The sequence below is a fragment of the Astatotilapia calliptera genome, chromosome 19 (genome assembly GCF_964374335.1).
Source record: "Astatotilapia calliptera chromosome 19, fAstCal68.1, whole genome shotgun sequence".
Taxonomy (NCBI): Eukaryota; Metazoa; Chordata; class Actinopteri; order Cichliformes; family Cichlidae; genus Astatotilapia; species Astatotilapia calliptera.
The window spans coordinates 2142668-2165728 of record NC_137440.1 but is presented as its reverse complement, the minus strand read 5'-3'; the positions used below and the strand labels follow the sequence as shown (position 1 = coordinate 2165728).

General features: G+C 39.8%; 2 protein-coding genes across 6 annotated transcripts in view; one reads left to right on the top strand and one right to left on the bottom strand.

The window, feature by feature from the left end:
- atp10d (ATPase phospholipid transporting 10D) overlaps positions 1 to 16290 on the bottom strand; it is a 43367-nt gene extending 27077 nt beyond the window's left edge. For 2 of the 3 annotated variants that reach the window (XM_026151467.2, XM_026151468.2), the window contains exons 1-6: positions 14858 to 15339; positions 8721 to 9106; positions 7980 to 8174; positions 1892 to 2096; positions 773 to 858; positions 309 to 415 (exon numbers count right to left, since the gene is read on the bottom strand). In XM_026151467.2, the coding sequence (XP_026007252.2) occupies positions 309 to 415; positions 773 to 858; positions 1892 to 2096; positions 7980 to 8174; positions 8721 to 9001 (874 nt within the window). In that variant the 5' untranslated portion in view covers positions 9002 to 9106; positions 14858 to 15339. Of the gene's footprint in view, positions 1 to 308; positions 416 to 772; positions 859 to 1891; positions 2097 to 7979; positions 8175 to 8720; positions 9107 to 14857; positions 15340 to 16116 lie in introns of those variants that run through there. The other variant, XM_080293481.1, reaches the window with a different exon arrangement.
- On the top strand, positions 15355 to 22066 carry commd8 (COMM domain containing 8). 3 transcript variants are annotated; one of them, XM_026151469.2, is made up of 5 exons: positions 15355 to 15488; positions 16999 to 17154; positions 17821 to 17973; positions 21196 to 21351; positions 21805 to 22066. In XM_026151469.2, the coding sequence occupies exons 1-5, from the start codon at positions 15423 to 15425 to the stop codon at positions 21823 to 21825; spliced, it is 552 nt and encodes a 183-aa protein (XP_026007254.1). In that variant the 5' UTR covers positions 15355 to 15422; the 3' UTR covers positions 21826 to 22066. The 3 variants fall into 3 exon arrangements, with proteins under 3 accessions (XP_026007254.1, XP_026007255.1, XP_080149608.1); XM_026151470.2 differs by having other exon boundaries at positions 15425 to 15552; XM_080293482.1 differs by lacking the exon at positions 15355 to 15488 and adding an exon at positions 16049 to 16150.
- The last annotated feature ends 995 nt before the right edge of the window (positions 22067 to 23061 follow it).

Below are 23061 nucleotides of genomic sequence, written 5' to 3'. Positions count from 1 at the left end.
TACATTTGAATGTGATGTAGGCAGGTTTGATGTATGGATGGGTGTGTGAATGTGAGGGTGTTCAGCATTTGTTTGTATTGCACTATAAAAAATTTCAATAAAAATATATGGGAAAAAAAAACAAAAACAAAGTAAGAGGCCAATATGCGCAAATTAACGAGTAAAATGTTGTGTTGAAACAACATTTTCAGTTTTTCTTATGAAAAGAAATTCCATTTCTTTTATGGATGTAATTTGTTTTAAACTTTGGAAAAAAGCCAGTGTAACTGTTAATGTTCAGATATGACAAAATAAAACTGCAAGCTTACCAGCATAGACTACGATGCCTACCACCGTTTCAGTGTTGCGTATGGTGCAGCTCCTGAGCAACAGGTTGCCACTATGGAGGCCTACACGAACCCCATTTGAGTGCTCCCTGTGAAACAAAATACACACACAAACTCATACAAAGACAAAAACAGTTGGCAATACAGTGAATACCAGCCTCTCTATGAGCAGTGCTCATTTTGACCACTTGAACTGGAAACTAAAAGGCGGTCTGAGGAAACCCTGACACATGGAAAAGTAAAAAGGGCTGACATCAAATAATAAAAAAAGACACTCACTTGTCAAATTAAAATATTTGCCGTACAATGTGTTCCTAAATAATCCAGCCAGGCAGCTGACAAAAGTCTATTTTTGATCGTCACCGTGTTTCCACGACAAGGTGACATCAACTCCAAACAGACAAATAAACAAATGTGTTAAAACACTCGAATAAAAAGAGACTCACATGTAACCTCTAAACCTGCTGAGGTCATTGTTGGGGTTCTCACACTCAATACGACTGTGGAAACTCTCAGGAGTGAACTCTTCTCCCTGCAACACAGACACTTTCTATCAAACATGCAAATAAATACATGTAGAAAGTCAAGTAAGCGAAGACACAAACACACAAAAGAAAAGACTAGCACACACTGTTGTGTAAGAGTCCCTCTTATTAGTGGCATTGCTGCAAAGCAACAGCTCCTTTGTGTGCTGCGAGCTTCTATTCAGACTGTTGAGATTTGATAGTTTCTGAAATGTTCCACTTTTTCTATTGATAGAGTCACATTGACTTTGAATGGAGAGACCAACCTCTCTTCCCTTTAGGCTGAATTTCTCCCACACCATTTGTCCTGCAGACATTGTTGTCGCACCAAACTGAGCAGCATGAGTGTGCCTACAAAACCACCTTCTGTCACGATCCTGGGTCTTCTGACCCAGCATTTTGACTTTTACTTTTTCTTTTTATGTTTATGTTTAAGTTCATTAGGTTATCTAAGTTCATTTGTTCATTCCCCTTGAGTCTTCTACCCCTGTGTTTTAGCCTCCCTTTGCCCTTTGTGTTTCATGCTGTTTGTCTTATGTTGTCAAGTTTGTATTGTCATGTCTGCGTCTCATGTTTCCTCTTTTATTTTGAAGGTCCATGTCCTACGTCAGTGTAGTCAGCTTTGCTTCCTTTGTCTCGTTAGTGTCAGCTGTTTCCCCATGTGTTTCCACTTCCCCTAATCACCCTTGTGTGTATTTAGTCTGTGTGTTTCGGTTCATTCTTTGTCAGGTTGTCTGTTATTCACGCCATGTTTCATGTCCAGGTTTTTCATGTTGTTTGTTTAGTTCTCCCAGATTAGGTTAATGTTAGTTTTATTTCAGTTTGCCTTGCCCTTTGTTTGTACCTTTTTTACCAGCCTCATTAAACGGCTCGTTGTTAATTCATGTTTTGTTCCATTTTGTCTGCATTTTGGGTCCTCTACATCACTCCATACAGTCTGCCTCTGCCAGACTGTGACACCTTCTACGGTTTTTGAGTTATTTAAAAAAAAACTTTCACCAAAAAAAAAAAAAAATCTGTCAGACGTGTCAAATGTATTACCTGCAGTGGGAAGTCTGAAACGACTTGTCTCTGTTTCAGGTTGGTCTCCCCATCTAGGTTGGCAGTTTCAATGTAACAAACCCCATGAGGGTCAGAGGAATACAGCAGCAACATGTCAGCTGGGATAATTTCATTACAGGACAAATGAACAAAGTCCCCAACTTGAACATTTTTCCAGCACTGGTCAACGTAGGATTGCTGTGTGCTATGGGACAAAGAGAGAGAGAGAGAGAGAATTAAGTATCAATCAAAGAAAACAAGTTTGTTGGCACCTCTTGTGGCTGTAATCCCAGAACCAGGTGGTGGACACCGGAGATTAAAGAAGCCGTGCCAATGAGTACCCAGAGGCTCCAGCACCCTGCTGACAGGTACCAGCAGGCCAAGCAAGACAGCATCTCTGGCAAAACCCTTCAGCCAGATGATGGCAGAAGACTTTTTGGTTGGCTTAAAGCAGTTCTGCCAAACTGTCAGTCAAGTCAGGAGGGGTATTCTAAACACAACATTGAACCGTTCGATACAGTGCTTTCGGTTCGGTACGCATGTGTATCGAACAATACAAAATTTTAAATTTATTTTATCAACTTTTCTTCCGACGATGCCGTCTGTGAGTGCTCAGTGGATCTGCGTTCGACTACTGCGTCTAGGCTGCACAGGATCTCATTCAGATCTGGCGTTTGGAACTATCTTGGTTTTCATGTGACACATGACCCTGAAGGTAAGCTTGTCATGGACTAAAGTAAAACAGTATGTTGGATCTGCCACGCAATGCTCAATTCTTGGAAACTAGTGCGTTAGCGCAGTTAGCTCGTTAACGTGTTGACGCCGTCCAGCCCCACGCACGGGGCGATCCGCGGTAGCTCGTTAACGGAGATTTGCCGTGTTGTGGCGTTAACGTCATTTCAGATTAACGCTGACAGCACTAGTGGGAACACAACGAATATGACTGCACATTTACTCCGACATCATCCTAGTGCAAAGACAAGTGGAAGCAGACAAAAACAACAAGCACGCATGCTACAAACTTTACCCGAGTCATTTAGACAGCCGTTAGCACAGGATTCTCCTTATGGGGACCTGATATGTTTAATATGCTGCTGAGAATATAGCCCAGAAGAAGAGTATAGTAGAGCTTTTATTTTGGAAGGAGACATTTCTCTGTAATAAACTCTCTTTTCCAAAGATGAGTGATTTCTCGATCCGATTTTTTTTTCTCATTATTTTTTTGTTTCAGCAACATTAAATTTAAAAACTGTACTTATGAGTTAAAATACATATTTATAATTTTAATAAATGACAAATTAAAAAGGCATGAACTTTTTTTTTATCGAAAAGATATCGAACCGTGAATTTAGTGTATCGTTGCACCCCTAATATATATGTGTAATGAAAAATGATTATTTTACATGCACTCTTTAAATCTGCGGTTTATTAATTGTCACTGAGCAGCCGTTAGCTTTAAATCTGATCTCTCTTCTTTCCTGCAATGTCTTTCTTGCAACTTTGTCCATCTGTTAGTGAAGTAATCCCTCTTCTCTCCTTAGAAATACAGCAGCTAGACCTTTAGCTAGCAACACATTGTGCAGCAAACTGCACACAGACAATTCGTCGTTTGGTGATGTTGAGCTAATATTAGAAATGTTGCATTTGAAATGTTCTAACAGTTAAAAAACTAAATGTTGCTCCCTCCAAGCTCACTCTTCTTCTGTGGGGCTAGATGCTGAAGTGCAGCAATCACAACTTTTTTCTTTTCTTTTTTTTAGACGAGTACTTCTGACTACAACACCTTTGCCCCACTTTAAGCCCTGAGTATAAACTATAAATGATACAGCTGAACTTAAAGTAATGACTTGTTTTGTAAGTGTGAGGAGTAGAAAGTACAGATACTTGTGTAGAAATGTGGGGAGTGAAAGTAAAAAGTTGTCAGAAACATAAATACTCAAGTAAAGTGCAAATACTTGAAAATTAGTATTAGTACTTAGTAATCAGCAGAAGTGAGTAACAAAGTTGAGTTTATTTGTGAATACTGTAAACGCTGCTTTCTGTAAAACCCACTGTCATGTTTTTTGTCAAATATAAGTTACATTGTTAGAAGTTACTTATGAATATTTCTGAAAAGTTAAACATCCAAAGAGTTGTTGGACTTGTCAGTTCCTGTTTTGTGGAACCTGCTTTAGTGGAAGTCTTGACCCACCTTTGACCACATCTGGTTTAACAGCACAGAGCAGGGTGAAATACACTAATGCATAATTTCCCTGTAGACTACAATATAGTTGATATGTACATGTTTTTAGCCAATGCTGTGATATTTCAAGCTTCATCTGTGACCATAGGAACTGTAAAAAAATTAATTAATACTATATTACCTACGAATATATTACAGCTAAGTGACTGAAGTGCTTGACATGACAAAACATACCATCTTTAAAGGGACCAGTATATTCAGGGCCATTATAATAAAATTGACCCTACCTGCTGTAAACACGACACAGAAGCCCATTGATCAAACGATCAGTCTTAAACCTGCGGTAATCTTCGCAGATATCCTTCAGAGCTGTTAATGACAGCACCAGTACAATAGGAACCAGAGCGATCTCTGGCTGAAAGGCTTCCACAACAGGGACAAAGTTTAGTGCAGCAAGGAAAATGAAGTAGACGTTAGCGAACCGGTGGAGCTGCTCAAAAACATTCTTGGGCAGAAAGGACAGAAAGGAATACTTTGTTGTCCGGATCTTGTTGCTTTTATACAGCTGTAGGAGCTCCTTCAGTTCCTCATTCTCTGTGAAGGAAGGTACCACGGTCCTCTTCATCCGGTGGTGCTCCTTGGTAGCATGAGGGCAGGATGGTTGCTCCGTGCTGTTCATGAGTCCACTGTTGCAGCCGATAATGTTTGTCAATTTGTCCCTAATCGTAAGCCTTAATTTTCCATGACTGCATACAGCTCTAATCTGAAAAATATTCTCCTTCAGCTTTTATTCTGTTCTTTCTTCTTACTCATCCTGCTGTAGAACTGTTTTCCTTTTCCTATCATACCTATCACGGCTGTGGAAGGCAAGGTGGGAATGATCAAAAGACAGCTGACAGTCTTACAGAATTCACTGCCACTCCTCTAAAGGGAAGCAGTGCTGTAAAGAAACTCAAAGTTCAAGTTTTATAACTGCCAGAAAACACAGATCAGATACACCAGACAGCAGAGTCACAAAGCAAAGATTGTTTCCTGACAGTCCCCTTAAGATCAGATGAGTCCTTGTCCACTGAGCAGAAGGAGTTTTACATTGTTTTTCTATGTTTGACTGTAAAATGTGAGATCTACAGTGCAGTCACTGGCAGCACCCATGTCCCCATTGGCAGAGGTTACAGAAACCATCTATTTTTTAAATGTATATTGTGACTGAGAGCCAGGCTCAGCTTTTTCAGACCTTGGTTATATAAGAGACTGAGCATGTCTTCATTTGACTGATGAGAGTGCAGTGAAAGCTTTCAGCGATGAATGCTGTGGTTGCCATGAGCACAGGATTAAGAAAGCAGTCAGAGGGCTTGAGCACTGTCACTGCTTAGCTTTATAAGATTTGCACAGAAAATTAATACTGCTGCAAAAACAGCTGATTGTGGGCAGAGCAAACATGCAAACTCCACACAGGAAGGCTCGACCAGATGAGCATTAGAATACAGAAAGCTTCACTTCCTGCCCAGCTCACACCTTTACAGGCAGCACTTTAACAAGTTCATTCATTTAGTATAGCTGAATGTCCTTAAAACAAAAGAACTCCTAACGGACTTCATGAGGCACAGACAGGTGGGAAGCAACAAAGTATAAATACTTGGTTACTGTACGTACATAAAATTTTGAGCCATCTGTACTTTACTTTTTTCTGCTAACTTTTTACTTTTACTGCCTAAATTTTGAAACAAATATCTGTACTTTCTACTTCAAAACAGACTGGTTACTTTTGGTTCAGCTGCATCACTTACAGCGTTTATACCCTGGAGTTAGAGGGCCAGAATGAGTGCAGGTGTCCTGTTGTGTTTGCGGAACTACAAAATCTAGCTAGCGGGATAGAAGAGGAAGAAGTATGAGGGGAGTGATGTTCTTTTTAAGTGTCAGGTCATTTTAAATTCACCGTTTCTATCAGCTCAACAAACATCAGCAAACACACAAACTGTCTGCAGTTTGTCGCACGGTGTGTTGCTAGGTAAAGGTCCAGTTGCTGTATTTGACAGGGAGAGAAAAGAAAGAGCGCTAACTTCACTCAGAGATGGATCATACGTGGGATTTGTTTATTATCTGTTTTGATCATTTTTCATATTGTGAAATGTCCTGCATACCAAAATATACAAACTTGTGTTATTGAAATGTTGCATGAAAGTACTCAGAAGTTTTGTGCAGGAAAAACAGGTTAGTTTGCAATAATGCAGAGAATTCAAAGTAAAGACTGATACGTCAATGGGACTTCTTCAATCTCAGCTGACTGCAGGTTTCCCCAACCTGATAAACAGGACATTTGCACAATTCACTGATCACATTAACTTGGTGGACCAAGACATCAAAGGGAGGATATGAAAAGTGGCAGGTTAGCCTTCTTAGACTGTGAGATTTCCATCAGTAATGGGCGACATCTAAAACTGATGTGTACAGTAAACCTACACATACGGATCAGTATTTAAGGTTTGACTCTCATCATCCACTGGAGCACAAACTGAGTGTCATCAGGACGCTACAACACAGAGCGAACACCATCCCCACAGACACAGCAGCCAGGGAGGCAGAAGAACATCAAGAAGGCCCTGAGTAAATGTGGTTATCTCAGCTGGACTTTTGTCAAAGCTGGGAAGGCTCCTAAAGAAAGCTGCAGATGATCCAGGAGAGACAGACAACCTCTGCCCAAGAGAAAACCTGTAGTGATCCCGTACGTGTCAGGAGTATCAGAGCAGTTGAGACGCATTTTTTCTAAACACCGGGTCTCTGTGGCTTTTAAACCCCAAAACACACTGCACCAAACACTGGTCCACACCAAGGATCGGGTCCCCCGACACAAGCAGAGTAACATAGTTGTTAAGTGCAGGAGGATTGCCAGGATTTATACATCGGGGAAACCAAACAACCTCTGGCTAAGAGGATGGCACAACACAGAAGAGCCACCTCGTCAGGCCAGGACTCTGCAGTCTGTTTACACCTACAGGCCAGTGGACACTCTTTCAATGATGAGGACCTTTTACTGGAGTATTTTCTAACACAGGTATCTGTACTTCTACTTAACTAAACAAAGTCTGTACTTTTGCAATCTGTGCTCCTGTCATTATAAATAGAGAACGGGTGGAATCTGTCTCCACCTTCAGGATTCTGGGCACCCACATCTCCACAGAGCTTAGGTGGACCCACAAACACCATCGCCCTGGTAAAGAAGACCCAGCAGTGGCTGCACTTCCTCCGTGTCCTGAGGAGGAGTAACCTGGACCAGGAGCTGCTGCTGGCTTTCTACGGCTCTTCAGTGGAGAGAGCGTGCTCTCCTCCTAGGGTGCCTGGATGTTTGTTACGCAGGAGCCACAACTGAGGCCATCGCCAGCTCCTCTTGTCTCAGGAAAACCAGCGCCATCACAGGCGACCCTCACACCCCGCCCACCACCTGTTTGATCTGCTGGACTCCGGTCGGCGCCTCAGGTCAATCAGGTCCCATAGCTCCAGACTCACTAACAGCTTCTTCCTCTGGTTACCAAACACTATCCCCCCACTCCCCACCCCTGCCCACTCATCTCACCAATCTGAATCCTGATGATCTGAGTTACCCTCATCACTCAGGCCGCTCACATAAGGACTCCTATTTGTTGCACTACTTCCAAGCAGTATGCAACTTTTTCTCTAATGTGTGCCTCACATATCCCTCTTGATTGTAAAGATTTCTCCTGATTGCTATTTATATTTTATTCCAGCACAGCTGGTGTGGGGCACCCACTATTTCGCTGTAAATGTACAATGACAATAAAGGCCTATTCTATTCTATTCTAGTCCACGGATTATTCTTATCTATATTAATGCAAGTAAGAAAATTGCATTTCCTGATGAACTGGTCCTTAAACTAAAAGGTTCACTTACCCACAGAATACTCGAACTACATTGTTGTTAACCTTCTTGTCAAACAAGTAGCGTCTGAAGTCTTCCAGGGCATCTTTGATGGCAATAATTATGAGAACCACCAGCAGAGGAATCATAGTAATTTCCTTCTGAAAGGCTTCAACCACTGGCACCCAGTTTAGCAATGTCAAGAACAGGAAATAGAGGTTTGCAGCCCTACAGAGAGAGGAGCAAATTAGTACATGGAAGTAACAAAATATAGTCACTGCAGTAGTGAAGCCAAATGAGTGGTGACCAGTTATAATGGATGTGCTGTACTGGATAACCAATACGGATCTTCTGTTAATCCAGTTTACATATCAATTCAGTTCAGTTTCATTCAATTTTATTTATATGGCACCAACAACAGTTGACTCAATTTAATCCACAAAGACTACATTGAAAAGATGTGTAATAGACAAAACATATCATACAGCTAACAAAGAGGTGAGCCTCCCAGAAGCTCGACATTATCTAAATCTCAAATTGTAAAGAATTTAAATTCAACCACTGTAGTAACTAAAATTGTTAAAAGTCAGGAAATCAAAGAAATGAAAAGTACAGTGCTGATAAGCAAAAATGGTTATACATATATATATATATATATATATATATATATATATATATATATATATATATATATATATATATATATATATATATATATATATATATATATATATATGTATATGTTTGAAAAACAAAATAACTGTCAGGTCTGACCTGTGAAACTGCTCGAACAGATTCATGGGAATGAAAGTCAGGAAGGTGTATTTGGTAGTGGAGATTGCATTGCTTTTGTAGTTTCTGGATACACGTTCATAATCCTGTTGGTGACGCCCATTGCGGGGAAATACCGTCCTCTGCTTCCCACAGACCCTCCCCCGAGGGCTGTGGGTGTCCAGCAAGCTGCTGTTGGGCAGCCCATCAGAGTACCAACCCCGCCTTGAGTCTCCTGCTAGCAGCTGCCGACAGCATTGCTGCACCCAGCGCAGCCGCTCCATCTATGCAGCAGATGTGCTAGGTAGGCTGTGAGGGTACCGAGGCCAGGCTTTTTATGGCCTTTGGCTTCTGTGTGCTTCACGATGATCTTTTACAAAGTCACCATCCTAGAAGGAGAAACGACAAAATTATTATTTTACAGATTAGAGTTAAATGTCAATTGCCTATGTAATATTCTTGATATTTATATTGAACTACTTGTTTATATATATTACAAAATATAAGAATTCGCTCTAAACTTTGTAATATATTGTATTGTTTAATTTGTTTAGTGTGTTACTGTTGTTGTCTTGGAGCAACTGTAACATGCATCATTTCCTTAGGGATTATTAAAGTATTCTGATTCTGATCAAATCCAGATTTTGTGGGTGTAACGTAACACGGAGTGCTGTGACTGTGTGAGTTTCTACTGATAGTTAATCCTGCTTTAATCAAATCAGGAATCTAATCAAGACTCAGTAAAACTGAATAAGAATATAAGCGTTAGAATTTAATAATTCTGATGTTTAAACCATTCAAACCTGTGTGTGTGTGTGTAAAGATTTTAGGTTCCTTATGCATGATAACCAGATGAAGTCAATTTTGAGTGTATTGTGTTGATAAATACAGACGTTCACATATTGACTGAGTAAAAATATAGATGATAAAGGAAAACTGTATTTCTTATCAATGGGGTAAAAGCATAATGCCAACGATGTGACACCACGAGAATCCTGCCATTAAAGAAGTTCCCCTTATGTTTCATGATGATACAATGTCAGTTTGGAAATACACGGAAACTCTGAGCATCTAAGAGGAGGCCTGACATGCTAGTAGCACATCTGAATGGCAGATTTATTGCCATTTATTGCCACTGCATCATTCCATGTTTGGCACTGATCACCACCTGCACTCATGTATATATCATGTATATATCTATCCACTTAGCACTTTTAATTCTTATTCTTATTTTTATATTTTTATGACAGTATGTTTGCACTGAAGCACCGCAGCAATTTCCTAATGTTGTAAACCTGCTCAACATTTGGCAATAAAACCCTTTCTTCTGAACAGCAGAGGATCTCAGTTCCCCATTTGCTGTATAAAAAAGTATGAAACATTAAATAACACTTTTGAGTGGAATGACTGGCACATCTACACTCTGTACCTGGATGTAAAGCTGGAAGCATTCCTCCTCACAACAGCAAAATGATACAAAACGAATAAAACAAGCTGAAGGAGGGTTCGCAATGATAGCGAAAAATGAAAACACAAACAAATAAGCAATATAATTTTTTTTCTTTCTTTTTTTGGTTCAGCCAATTCAGGAAAACACTGAAAAATTTGTTGAGACAATGTACAGCAAGATGATGTGCAAGCTACTCCAGAGGTTAACTGTAGGAGCGACTTTGGCTGATTGTAAGTGAAGAAGCCGGGCTGCCACCAGCAGCAGAGCGCCTGCTGCCCCGACAGAGAAAATGTGTGTTTATTTACTTATTAATGCATTTTAAATATGTTGAAATGTTTTTATTCCTTTTCTAAGTGGACTCACCTCAAAAGCACGCTTTTAGTTGCACGTTATTGCTTCAACATCACAGATTGTTAGTTCTTATAAGCAGGTCGTCATCCAGGCCTTAATGTGTTTCAGACATGTTTCCAGTTCAATCAGTGTGTGTCACCAGACAAAGCTGGGTGTCATCTGCATAGCAATGAAAATGTGTGCTATGCGTTTGAATGATACTGCCTAAGGGGAGCATGTGTAATGTACATTATTAGGAATTAGGCCTAGCGCAGCACCCTCTATAATTAAACTTAGTGTCTGGAGGAGACTCCTCCTTTACATGAACAAACTGGATTAGATATTAGCCATCTGTTAGCCAGATATGATTCAAACACGTTAGCTAATGACCTTTAATATGCTCTGGTCTCTGTAATAAAATATGATGGTCAACAGTAATAAATGCTGTACTGAGGTCTACCGAGATAAGCATAGAGATGAGTCCACTGTTCTTGCCCATAAGATCATATTAACATTCACTAATGCTTTTTGTACTCTAATGAGTTCTAAAACCTCTGCAGATAATCATTAAGCTGTTTGATAACTACTCTTTCAAGAATTTAATTGGGCCAAGGCTGCTGGGTAACGTTAAGTGAATGGTCTGTGGTATGTTGCCCATTAATAGATATAAATAGGTCATATTTAAGATTGAAGGATTAATTAATGGTAGAACTCCTTTGAGCAGTCTTGTAGGAATGGGGTCTGAAATACACGTTAATGGTTTGGAGAAAGTTAATTACTGAAGTTAACTGGATGATCCGGGCATGTTAAGGATTATTGTGAATTATTATTATTAATCCTTGTGTCATCCTTAAATTCTGCATCCTTTCCACACCTTCCTGAAGAAAAATGTACACACACAAAATCTACCATAAAATCCTCATATAGCAATATTTTTTCTACAAACACTCACACACAGACACACACATCCTCTCTCAATCCATTTATCTGTTTCTCTCAAACACACACATATTCAAAGCCCATCAAATTTGTTCACACTTCACAGGTTCTGTTATTGAAGTTATCAGTGTTGTTGTGGTTTGCACAATAAATCTTTCCAAATCACTCTCGGGGCTCCCTGGTGGTCACACGGCTCTGTAATATGACTGGCAAAAATACAAGAATGTCATACATTGGCCCACCAGGGGAAATGATTGAAACTGGTGGAACGCAGTAAAAATGTCAAACATCACCACTTTTCTTTGAAATGAAACCCTGACATGATAGAATGCATGGTTTTATACTGAACAGGAGTGAATGGAGCGTTTTTGTCCAGAAACGTGTGGAGAGCACTAGACAAAAAAATAGTAATGCAACCAAATTAATTGTGTTGCTCATCTTTGACATGTCCAAGACTCTAGTCGCCACCAATACCCCATCACCAAACTATTTATTATATGGAAAATATTTTGGATTTTGTGAGTTTTTTCAATAAAATACTAACAATTCAAATACTTAAACTGGCATTTAAATGGTTACAATCCTGAAAATAATTTAATGTTTGATCACTTTGAAAAGGGCTCAGTTTAATTGATTTGTTGTGTGAGGGTTTTATGGCACATTTTGCTGTACACGCCAAATGAAAAACAAAAGGCCGGTGAGGCACAGAAGGCACACGTGTTATTATTACTCTCACGTCGTAACTTTCACTGTAACTGTAACTGATCTAAACCCTACACTGCAACCTTCTACGTGACCTGACGTGCACCTCCACAGAAATGTAGCTACACGTCGGGTCACAGCACACAAAAATGACTTTAAAGGCGTGGAAGGTTGCGGTGTACGGAGCAGTTTCCGGTTACGGAGTTAGGACGTCGATTTCCCGCAGAAGTCTAAATCAAGCTTCAGCTTACTATGGTGTGCACGTCCTGGTGCGAACCATACAGCGGTTTTTCTACACTACTTCTGCAAAAATAACTGACCCGTTTGCGGCCTTTCCAGAACATGAGTTGTGGTAATTGTTTTAAACAATTGACCCTAATGACCATCGGTTTTACGACTAATAACCTTTACACCACAGATTAATTAAGTCCCCATTTAAGTCTTTACAGCACCTCAAATAGAAAACGAACGTTTACTGCACGGCACCGTTAAGCCACGCCTGTTTGCACAACTTAGCCCGGGTTGTTTTGTCAGAAGCCCGGGGTCTTTTGGAGTGTAATTTTTTCATAGTTAGATGCCTGGCTGACAAGTGTATAAAACAAAAACTACACACAATATTCGAAGCACATAGTGCACACTGTGGGAATTTACGACTGTGCGTAAATCCCCCCTAATATTGGTATGATCCGAGCTCAGACACTAAGTGACTGAGCGAGGGGGCGGGGCAGCTGCTGCCTGCGAGTGAGCTGTTGGAGAAACGCAGCCAGGCAGACAGAGGAGAACTGAAGTTCGACCAGGTACCAAAGCAAATCATTCGTACTGTACAAATAATGTAAATATGACGGTGAATCATGAAAGATATCAAAGTGATCACTTGACCCATGTTACGTTACTTGCTCTTCAAGTGAATCAACAAATGAAAAGCCGAACAACAACAATGCTGTTTCTTTAGAGAGTCTTAGCTTACACGTGTGTTTATTTCATATTTTCAGTTGTTTCCCTCCACGGCTAAATAAATCGGTTTCAGTAATGCACTGATATACAAGAATGGACATAAGGAGCTTCTTTCAAAGAAAAAACTCTGGTAGATGTTATTTTATATATTATGCTTTGTATGTTGTTCAGTATATTTCTATGCAAAACAAGAGGAACTTCAATACACAGCAGTATATTCACAGCTGAAACCAGATATTTACACTTTATGGAAAACACAAGAACATTTTTTTTACTGCACAACATCAATTTAGAGTAAACTTGTTTTGTTTTGGATAAATAAATATTGAAATATCTTTTGAATTAGTTAAATGTCAGAATACAGAGAGACAGTGTATATGTGCTCCTAAATTTGATGAAAGTGATAAAAATAGAAGCTCTAAGTTTATTGTTAATTAATAAGAAACTGCAGAAGATTCCATTCTGAGCTGAAGAAGCTTCTGATTGGTTAGTAGAGTCCATGTGAGTAAACTGGTGGCACAGCTGTGGATGCATATAAGGCAAAACACAGAGGCTGTTTCTGTGACATGGGAACATCAAGAGATGTCAACCAAAACACCAGGAAAAGAACTGTGGAGCTCCATAAGTGTGGCTCAGTTTGAATACAATTTGGTGCCATTTACAATTAAGAAATACAGACAGTTTATCTCTTTACTCTTAAAGTTAACAAATATGTTTTTTATATTTATCTAAAAAATAAACATTTAGTCTGATTTGATGTTACAATTAAAAAAGTGTTTTTATCCGAAGAGTCTGTAAATATCTGGTTTCAACTGTATATTTGATGATGTTGGTGTTTGGCTTGATTGTCAGCACAGAGAGAGAGATGAACAAGAGCAGGTGAGACACACATGTTAGTCAAATGGTTGTTTACCAAAAGTATCAGCGTATCACAGGTCCTCATGTATCTCGTACCTAGTGTTTATTTTTAGGTTTGTTAGTTTTCAACTTCTGTATTTATTAAGTTATGCAGCTTGTTTGCACAACAAGGCTAAATAATTATATAAACCTTTCTCAATCTAAATATTGGACTTTGGTAGAATTAAAAAATAAGTGTAGTGCAGGTCTATGATGATTTTTAGTGCTACTATCATCTAGTTCTGATTCTGGTTCTGTCTTGGTTAAGTCCTCAGTAGTCCTGATTTTGAACTGTTGTAGTCCTGTTTTAATTCCGGATCAGTTCTGGGTCTGGTTGAACTGGGGTTTAGTCCTCGTGTCTTGATACAGCCAGACTTTGTTCTGCCTCGCTGCTTAATTAAAAAACTAGTTTAAGGTGTCCTGCAGATGTGATATATATTTTTTCCTATATGAAGTCATTCTTTTTTGAACAAAACTCAAAACAGAGCCAATTAATCTTTCTTTTCTTTTCATTAATCCCCCCATCACACATGCATACTACCATTTAAGGCTAAGCCCCGGGTGTATCAATGTCTGCCTCTGCTTAGAAGTGAAAGAGACTGTAAAGACTTTAAACGACTCCATACTCGAAGTTGTGGAAACAGCTTTAAGCTACCACAATCAGCTGTACACTCAAGCTGTGTTAAGCGATTACACAGAGGTATCGATACTCGGCCAACTACAAAAGAAAGTGTCTCCGTCCAGCAACTTAGAGGCCTACAGTTGTTCGTTGCTACTGTAATGAATGGACAAAGTCCCCGAGTGCGTTCACGCCTCTATCTGAAAAACAGACATTTTTCTCCAGCAGTTATCGACAGAAAACACGTACCTGCTGTTTATTTCCTCACGCCGCCCAATTTTAAGTTACTACCAGCAGTAAATGCAGCCTGTAGATTCGGTCACATCGTCGACAGACAGTACCGAGAAACAAAGCAGGATGTGAGAAATAGTCGCTCAGCCACGAAACCTTTCGCTCTACAGCGGAGTGTCGTCCAACCGAATTCCCAATGCAAAGGCACAAATGTCATATTGTCTTCAATGGCAGGAGCATGTTAGTAGCTTTAACTGAAATAGTCTGCGAACCATCTTTAATCTATGAACCATCCAAATGATCTGACGGAAGTACTGTGGGAATTCACATTTGCAGCTATTCCCTGAAAATGTTTCCACATTTTCAGCGGTCGCGGCTACACTACATTATTAGGCTGTCATCAGTGTGACAGTTTTACTCTTGATATATATCCGCATAAAACATTTCTCCTGGGTTTTCTGTCTATTAACTATTTGCTTGAACTCTTTGGAGGCGATTGCGATGTTTGGGTTTATTTTTCCCGAAGCGTTCTGAACGCATCCATGTAAGTCACGTGACTGACATCAGCTGATCAGTAGTGCTGATGGCGGAACTAACTGAAAACATGGTGGTTTTACTGAGTGCATTAGCTAACAAGGACTGCCGAAAAGTAAGTCGTGAAATGTGATTTAGTTTTCTAAATGTCCACCAGAGCCACGGGCGATTGTACCTCGGTAAATACTAAGATATGTTTTAGATTTCTCCATGAGAGCTCCGATATTTCAGCGAAGGCATTTGTTTAGCAGCCCATCCATTGCCCACATATTGCTTCTGAATGTTCTCGCTACATCGTGTTATCTGAATGAGCATCTATACCTCTAGCACCATACTAATAATGGGGTGGCTGCAGTTTAGGAATTAGAGACAGGTGTCGTGACAAGGTAGGTATCCCCGACAGAATGGGGAGCACGCGCCGGGCTGTCCAAATGTGGGGCAAACAGTGTCCCTCACTCTTGATTTTCTGTTCACAAACACTTCTTATAATGACCGACTACTCCTGAAATTTTGAAGGTTTTAGCTCTTTATACAGTAAAGTTACAGGAGGAAGCAAATAATTATCAGCTGAAATATGTTTTCCGATAAGACGTGAACACAATAAATGTGTTATTTTCAGTTGTAACCCACAAACGTAACGGTAACGCAGCGACGCTCATCTTTCACTGTTTCACTAACGTAAAACTTCCAATGGAGGCGAAGTCAACTGCATCCGCGCTCCCGACGCCGGGGAAGCAACCTACCTTGGCACGACATCTGTCATATACTGATCAAAGGGTTGGTCGTAGGAAAAAAATGTGTTTGTGTGAAGAGCGCTTTGAGTAGTGATAGGTCAGATGATACCGAAGCGTTGGTGCGTGTATCAAGCACAAAGGGTGAAAGCCCGTGGGTGGATTGCTGGAGGAAAAGTCACATGACTGATGTAGCTGGTGATAAGGTGTCAAATTATATTTATGGGGAAGTGCAACTTTCGACTCATTTGCATCCGAGCTGAGAGGAACAGAGGAGGCTCTTTGGTGCTGTTAATGTTTTTGGCTCGTCATCACCAGAGGTGACAAAAGTACAAACTTTCTTTACTTCAGCAGAAGTGCAGATGCCTGGGTGAAAAAACACTCAGTAAGACCTAAAGTACTTGAACAACGTTTTTACTTTAAAGTAAAAGTGAAAAAGTGCAGGCTCAAAGTAAGAAAGTACAAAGTAATATTATTATTATTATTATTACATGAGGGTTGTTATATAAGGGTTGGCAATACAGCCACAAAATCATATCGCAATATTTCAAAGAAATTTGCAATAATGATGATATGTCTGAATATAAAAAAATAAAACTCGTTGGTGGTTGCAGCTTACAGATGGCAGTGTTTATTAGTGCAAAGAAAATGAAGGGCATTTCCATCCTTCCTACTTACTGTGACTGATGACACACTACCAAACAGAAAGACCTCAGAGGACAGGATTAGGTTAGGGATGGGGTGAAACCGAGGCACATGATCCCCTACAGGGAAGCAGTCAAAAGAACAACACAATAATGTCAAATATGTAAATTAATAGGCCTAGTAGAATGTTTCATGTGTCGCACTACCAAGCGCCAAACTAGGATCCTCACAGTATTTCCTTGTGTTTAGCTGTGCCACAGGGTGGTGGATAGTCTGTGTGGGCGGGAGCCTCCTCACAGGGGGGATTACAGCGCCACCTGGAGCCTGCAGGAGTGGCTGCAGCTGCTGGACTCGCTGACAGCTCTGTTCCGTTTGGCAGTGGTCAACAACATCTCTGATGAAGTGGTGAGAAAGTGAAACAGGTTGGAAAGGATATGAACTGGAGTGTGTGGTTTCTGGTGCAATGATAGTTTCTGAGTACATAGGGACTGAACAAACTAGCCACAGTTTGCTGCATGCAGTCGATTGGTCATTCACTCAGCATTACCATCCATCCAACATGATAATACAGCCATTTGTGATCAAAGTTGCTGCTAAAAAAACATGACGAATGACCAGGTGGGAATAGCAGGTGTGGGAGTGAGCTGTAGTCAGGAAGTAGAGAAGGTTGGTGATTGGCTGCTTCGGTCTACGTGCTAAAGTATCCTTGGGGAAGGTGCTGAACCCCAAGTTGCTCTCTCTGATGCAGTCACTGGATCAAAAGCGAGAAAGGTGAATATGAAATTGAAGCATGTTGTATAAAGCTCATGTAGGTTAGACAAGCACTATGTCAGAACTAATCTATTTTAAACAGCTGGTTCTGTTCAGATTTTACAAATGTTACATGTCACGAGTCAGCTTTTATGAAACGGAGACTTTGAATGTTTGGTTTCAACCATCAGCGTGACCCTAGTTTAATATAGGAAGAAATTGTCTTTACTTTTAATAATAGGTACAGTCCAGCTCGATGCATGGTGAGTGGGGTTCTTTTAGGTGAGATTTTCAGGTCTTCTCTGGCCGATTGTGTTGCAGGTGCTGTCCCAGTTGTCAGATGTGAGCAGCAGCCAAGCTGAGGTTGTGTTGAGTGTGCTCAGAGCAAGAGAAGAGGAGATCCGCTGCGCCCTGCTGGACAGAACCAACTCCATCTCCTCTGCTACTCTGCAGGACTTTGATTGGCAACTTAAGGTGACTCGTTATTTTTCAGCATGTAGTGGAGATATCATCTGAATTTCAGGAGCGGGACCACTCCTCCTTCACGCCCCCTCCGGCCTCAGGCTATAAAAGCCCCCCTTCTCCAATACCTGCTGTTCTCATTTTCATGCCCCACCCTGCCCCCCCATTTTTCCCTGTCTTCTCCTCTCTTCCTTTCCTTCATTCATTTCTCGTTAGTACATGGGGATCTGCCCGGCCCGAGAGCCGTCGCCAGTCCCCTTCGAGGCCTTCCCCAAACCACAGCACCAGTCACACTTCCTCATCGCCCATCGTTAGCCAGGATGTGGTGCCAGCTAGTGAAACTGACTTACTGTTTACTGCAGATATCGTTCTAATTTAAATATCACATCGTAGCTTAACATTCAAAACTGAATGAAAAGAAGCAAAAGCATCTGAATATTTACAGCTGTGGATCTCGACCTGGCACTCCCAGCACAGGAATGTCTGGAATCAGCTTAAAAAGTCTGATTCCTGTGAGTACTACGCAGTAGAGGAGGAGGAGACTCGTTCAGCTGTAACTGCTTCTCAGTCTAAAATATAAAACATTTTTTGAGTTATTTCACACTTTTACTACATATTTCCATATGTGTTCATTCATAGTTTAGAATTTATTTATTTAAAAGGGACAGTGCAGTTATACATAGTTCAAGTGCAAGACATGAGACTGATGTACCGCACACAGGTTTATAGCTACTGCTAATTTACAACAATTGTCCCTTGTTGGGCTCACAATCTAAATAAATACATATTACAATAAAACATATATTTTCATAAAACCAAATTACATCAAATACAATTACAATTGATAGACAATAATTTAAAATAAAATTAAAATCATCAGATAAAATGACTACAACTTTGGTTTCCCTTTAACCACACTTTGACCTTCAATGTAAAGGATCTAATGTCTGTAATCAGTTTGATATTGGTTGGAAGTGTGTTCCACGGGTGGCAAGCCTTTATAGAAAAAGCTGACTGACCGAATGTAGATCTGCGATATAATATCTTGCAGTTGCCGTTCACCTTACTCCTAGTAACACGATTACTGTCTTGTCTCTGAATGTATCTACTGAGACACTCTGGGGCCATCCTATTTATACATTTAAAAACTAATTTAAGATAACACCAATGATTAAAACTCTTAAAACTAAGTAAGTTATATTTCTGTAAAATGTGACAGTGATGCCACCGAACCGATTTTTTTTTATCCATTATTTTTAAGGTTTGATTATATAAGGACACCACAGGCTGAAGTGTAGATGGTGCTGCTTGGGTCCAAACTGTCATACAATATGAAAAATGCGAAAATATCATAGAATGCATGAATAACTGAGCTGCTGAAGTGGGTATATAGTGCCGAATTAACTTGAAACAATTCAGATTAGCGTTGACCGTCTTAGAGATCTTCTTTACATGCTTGTCAAGTTTAAGATGTGAATCTAAAATTATTCCTAAAAACTTAAAATCTTTGACCTCCTTTATTTCTTCGTTCCCTGGGTTGATTTTAAAATCATCAGATGAATTTCGTTTCCTAATCGAAAAACACAAGATGATTTTGTTCCAGCCATTGCTGGACACCATTTAGATGTACCGTTAAGGTGTCTGCTGCTTCACCAGGTGCTACGTGTATAACTGCATCATCTGCATAAAGTTGGCAGTTGGCTTTTGGGCAGCTGGTAGGCAAATCATTTATAAACAAACTAAACAGCAACGGGCCAAGAACAGATCCTTGGGGAATACCCATTCTGTTTTCCAACATGGACGACTCTTCTTTATCAGCCCTCACACACTGCTCTCTTTTGTGGAGATAGGACTCAAACCAATCAACTGCTTTCTTTGAAAAGTCAAATTTTATCAACTTAGTATGTCATGGTTGAACACTGCACCCACAACACTACCATTATCCAGATTACACTTAATATTTTCAACAAAACAGCAATTTGCCATTTCTGTGGAAAATTTTGGTCTAAAACCAAACTGCATTGGATGAAGCAGTTGATTAGTCTCTAAGTAATCAATTAACTGTGCTGCCACAACCTTCTCAAGCACCTTCGAAAGAACAGGGAGTATGGAAATTGGACGATAATTACATATCAAATCACGCTCGCCTCCTTTAAAGACCGGAGTAACTGCAGCCCTTTTCCAGTCAGTTGGGGATGTCCTATTTCTTATTGATAAATTTATAAGATGTGTCAATGGTTTTGTCATGAAATCTCTATATTTTTTTAATAAAACAAGTATCCAAGCCATAAACATCCTTTGCCCTAGAATCTGATAATTTCTTAATAGCCTCTGTGACCTCTGCTTCATTAACCTCTTCAATAAAAAATGAGTCTGATGAATCGATAGGGCTATTTTTAATAGTTACAACTGGAGAGCTGAAATTTTGCATTAATTCTTCTACAGATTGTATAAAATATTTGTTAAATTCCAACAAACATGTTACTGGTAGTGTAGTCATGGCTTTCTGTAGTAGTTGTTGTTAGTGATGTGTACCAACACTCCCTCTACAAAACACAAGTGATAGCCTTAACTACACTGAGAATGGCAGAGGCTCTAAAACTTAACATGTTTTAGTTACTGAAAAAACCCAGCCTCGTGAACCGGGTCATCTAGAATCTGAAATATTACGTTTCAAATAAATCAGCTAAATGTTTTGTCTTTATTTTGTAGTTTTGACATCTTAGTTTTGATTGAGTAGGTGTGTCCAAACTTTAGTAGTTTTGCTTTGAGGTTTTCGATCATATAGAAATCAGAAGTTTTTTTCCCGCAGAGGTGGTTATCACTATTTCAAATGATAATATGAAATCTTAACCTTTCCAGATAGTTGTTCTTGTTCATGACTACCACCATATAAAACTTTACTGATAAGGGATTATATGGATAATTTTATGCAATCACAAATTCAGGCAAGCAAAAATAATTCTAAACAAACATTGGCAGAGCACAGTGGCCTGTCGACCTGTCAGCAACACTGGGATCATTTGTAGCTCATGTTTCATTTGTGTTTGTAGAAGGCAATTTTTATCCCACTGACTGGTCAAAGACAGCCGCATGAGTCAGTGAGCTGAATTCTTAACATTGTTGTTTATTCTGGTAGCATCGGTTTGACAAAGATCATACTCATTGTCAGATTTCCTTGTAAGCACAGACATTTCATCTCTTCTATGTTGTTTTTCTCGTCTATTCCTTCAGTTAGCTCTGTCCAGTGATAAGATATCATCTCTCCACACGCCTCTGCTCAGTCTCAGTCTAGATGTGCGAGAAAATGGAGTCCTCCGGCCTGTCACTTTGGAGATGAACAGAGATGAGCTAGGCATGCTCATCAGTTCATTAGAGTCTGCTAATAAGGTAAAACATATTAAATGCATTAGAGATATATACACACTACTATAACACTACTATATACAGTTTTCTTAGGAGCGCATATGGTAGTATAGCCCTTTGCAGCATCTATTTAAACATATGCAAGTATCTTGGGTGTGAAATTATTTCCAAAGTATTTGTGCAAACAGTAAATATTTGCACTTCCATTCGTTCATCCATTTCCTTAACTGCTTGATCGAATTCAGTGTCACGAGAGGGCTAGAGCCTCACACAGCTCACAAGGCCAGATACACCCTCGACATGTGGTCAGTTTGTGTTCACATTCACATCTACTGCCAGTTTAGGATCATTAGTTAACATAACACGCTTGTCTTTGGCCTGTGGGACAAACCAAGAAGAACGCACCCAGGCACAGGGAAAGTTGACACAAAGTCCCCAACCCAGTCGTAATGATTTAATGGTCTTCATGTCTTGCAGGTAGTGTTGCAGCTGAAATGATGGAAAAATTGTGGATTACTAATCTCCTTGAAGACCACAGAGCATCCAGAGGAGGAATATTATGTTCCTCAAGTGTGTGAAAGAGGAGCTCCCATATTTTGGACAGGGTCCTGTAGGTTCCAGCCATAATGATGTGATGAATGTTCCGTCATGTGCTGGAGCAGTTGGATACCTACACTTTGTTTTCCTTTTGTTTTTAGTTTTTTGCACCATGTTCAATAAATGTTTATTTTGCATTTTGTACTGTTGAATTAAGTGGTGTTTATTGATTTTAGCAGCAGTATTAACTGACATGTAAATCCAAAGTAGAGATAAACTAGTTTTCCCTTCAAGAGGGAAATTTTCACTTTTATGTGTATTTTACAGTCTGTTTAATTTCATTTTTCATGAAATTGGCACTCCCATATTCACACATTACTAATCTACATTTGGTATCTAAAATGTAACAAAAGTGAAAATACATTTTAAGAAATGTTTTACATCAAAACCACCTGCTGAAGTTCACACCAAGCTCCGTAATGGGAGGGAAGGTGATTTAAGTGACTTTCAGTGTGTCATGGTTGCTGGTGCTAAATGGTCTAAATATTTCAGAAACTGGGATTTCTTTCAGGTTTACAGAGAATCACCAAAGTAAAGAAAAATATTCACTGAATAGTAGTTCTCTGGGCCTTATTGATGCCCGAGGTCAGAGGAGAATAGTCAAATTGCTTTGATATGATAGAAAGGCAACAGTAACTAATAGTAAGTAATAATAATAATAAACACAAGACATAGAACACTCATTTGTTATCAGTTGCAAATCTTAGCAATATATCTAACATAGACAATTAAAGGCATCCACCGGGTGGTCTCTACTGGCTCGTTGCTCTTAAGGAAGCGGCTTGGGAGCAGCAGTTCTTGGAGGTTGTCATCAAGCCTGACATACAAAGAAACAAGCTAATCAAGGGCAACAGGTAAATGTTTTGCAGGTTACTCAGGCCATGGAAGAAAGCATCACAAGTGTTTTTTCCTTCCACCCTTCAGTCCACTGAATAATGCACCACAATTTGCTTTTGCTGCAGCAAATTGTACATGCAGTGAGCAGTTACATCAAAGTAGGTGTTTTAACAAACACACCCTTTGTTAATAAATTTGGCATACGACAACTCAGAATTTGAGTTTATGACAACCTGTGCTCATTGTAGGATTCTGCCTGTCAAGAGATTGTATAGGTTATAGGTTAGTTTAGCAAAATCT

What these genes read in the sequence shown, in the direction of transcription:
- commd8 (XM_080293482.1), top strand. Translation starts at nt 16,064, where the DNA reads ATGGAGGCGAAGTCAACTGCATCCGCGCTCCCGACGCCGGGGAAGCAA. An exon ending in TGTCATATACTGATCAAAGG is followed by an intron (nt 16,151 to 16,998) that starts GTTGGTCGTAGG and finishes CCTTGTGTTTAG; the next exon opens with CTGTGCCACAGGGTGGTGGA. An exon ending in CATTAGAGTCTGCTAATAAG is followed by an intron (nt 21,352 to 21,804) that starts GTAAAACATATT and finishes CATGTCTTGCAG; the next exon opens with GTAGTGTTGCAGCTGAAATG.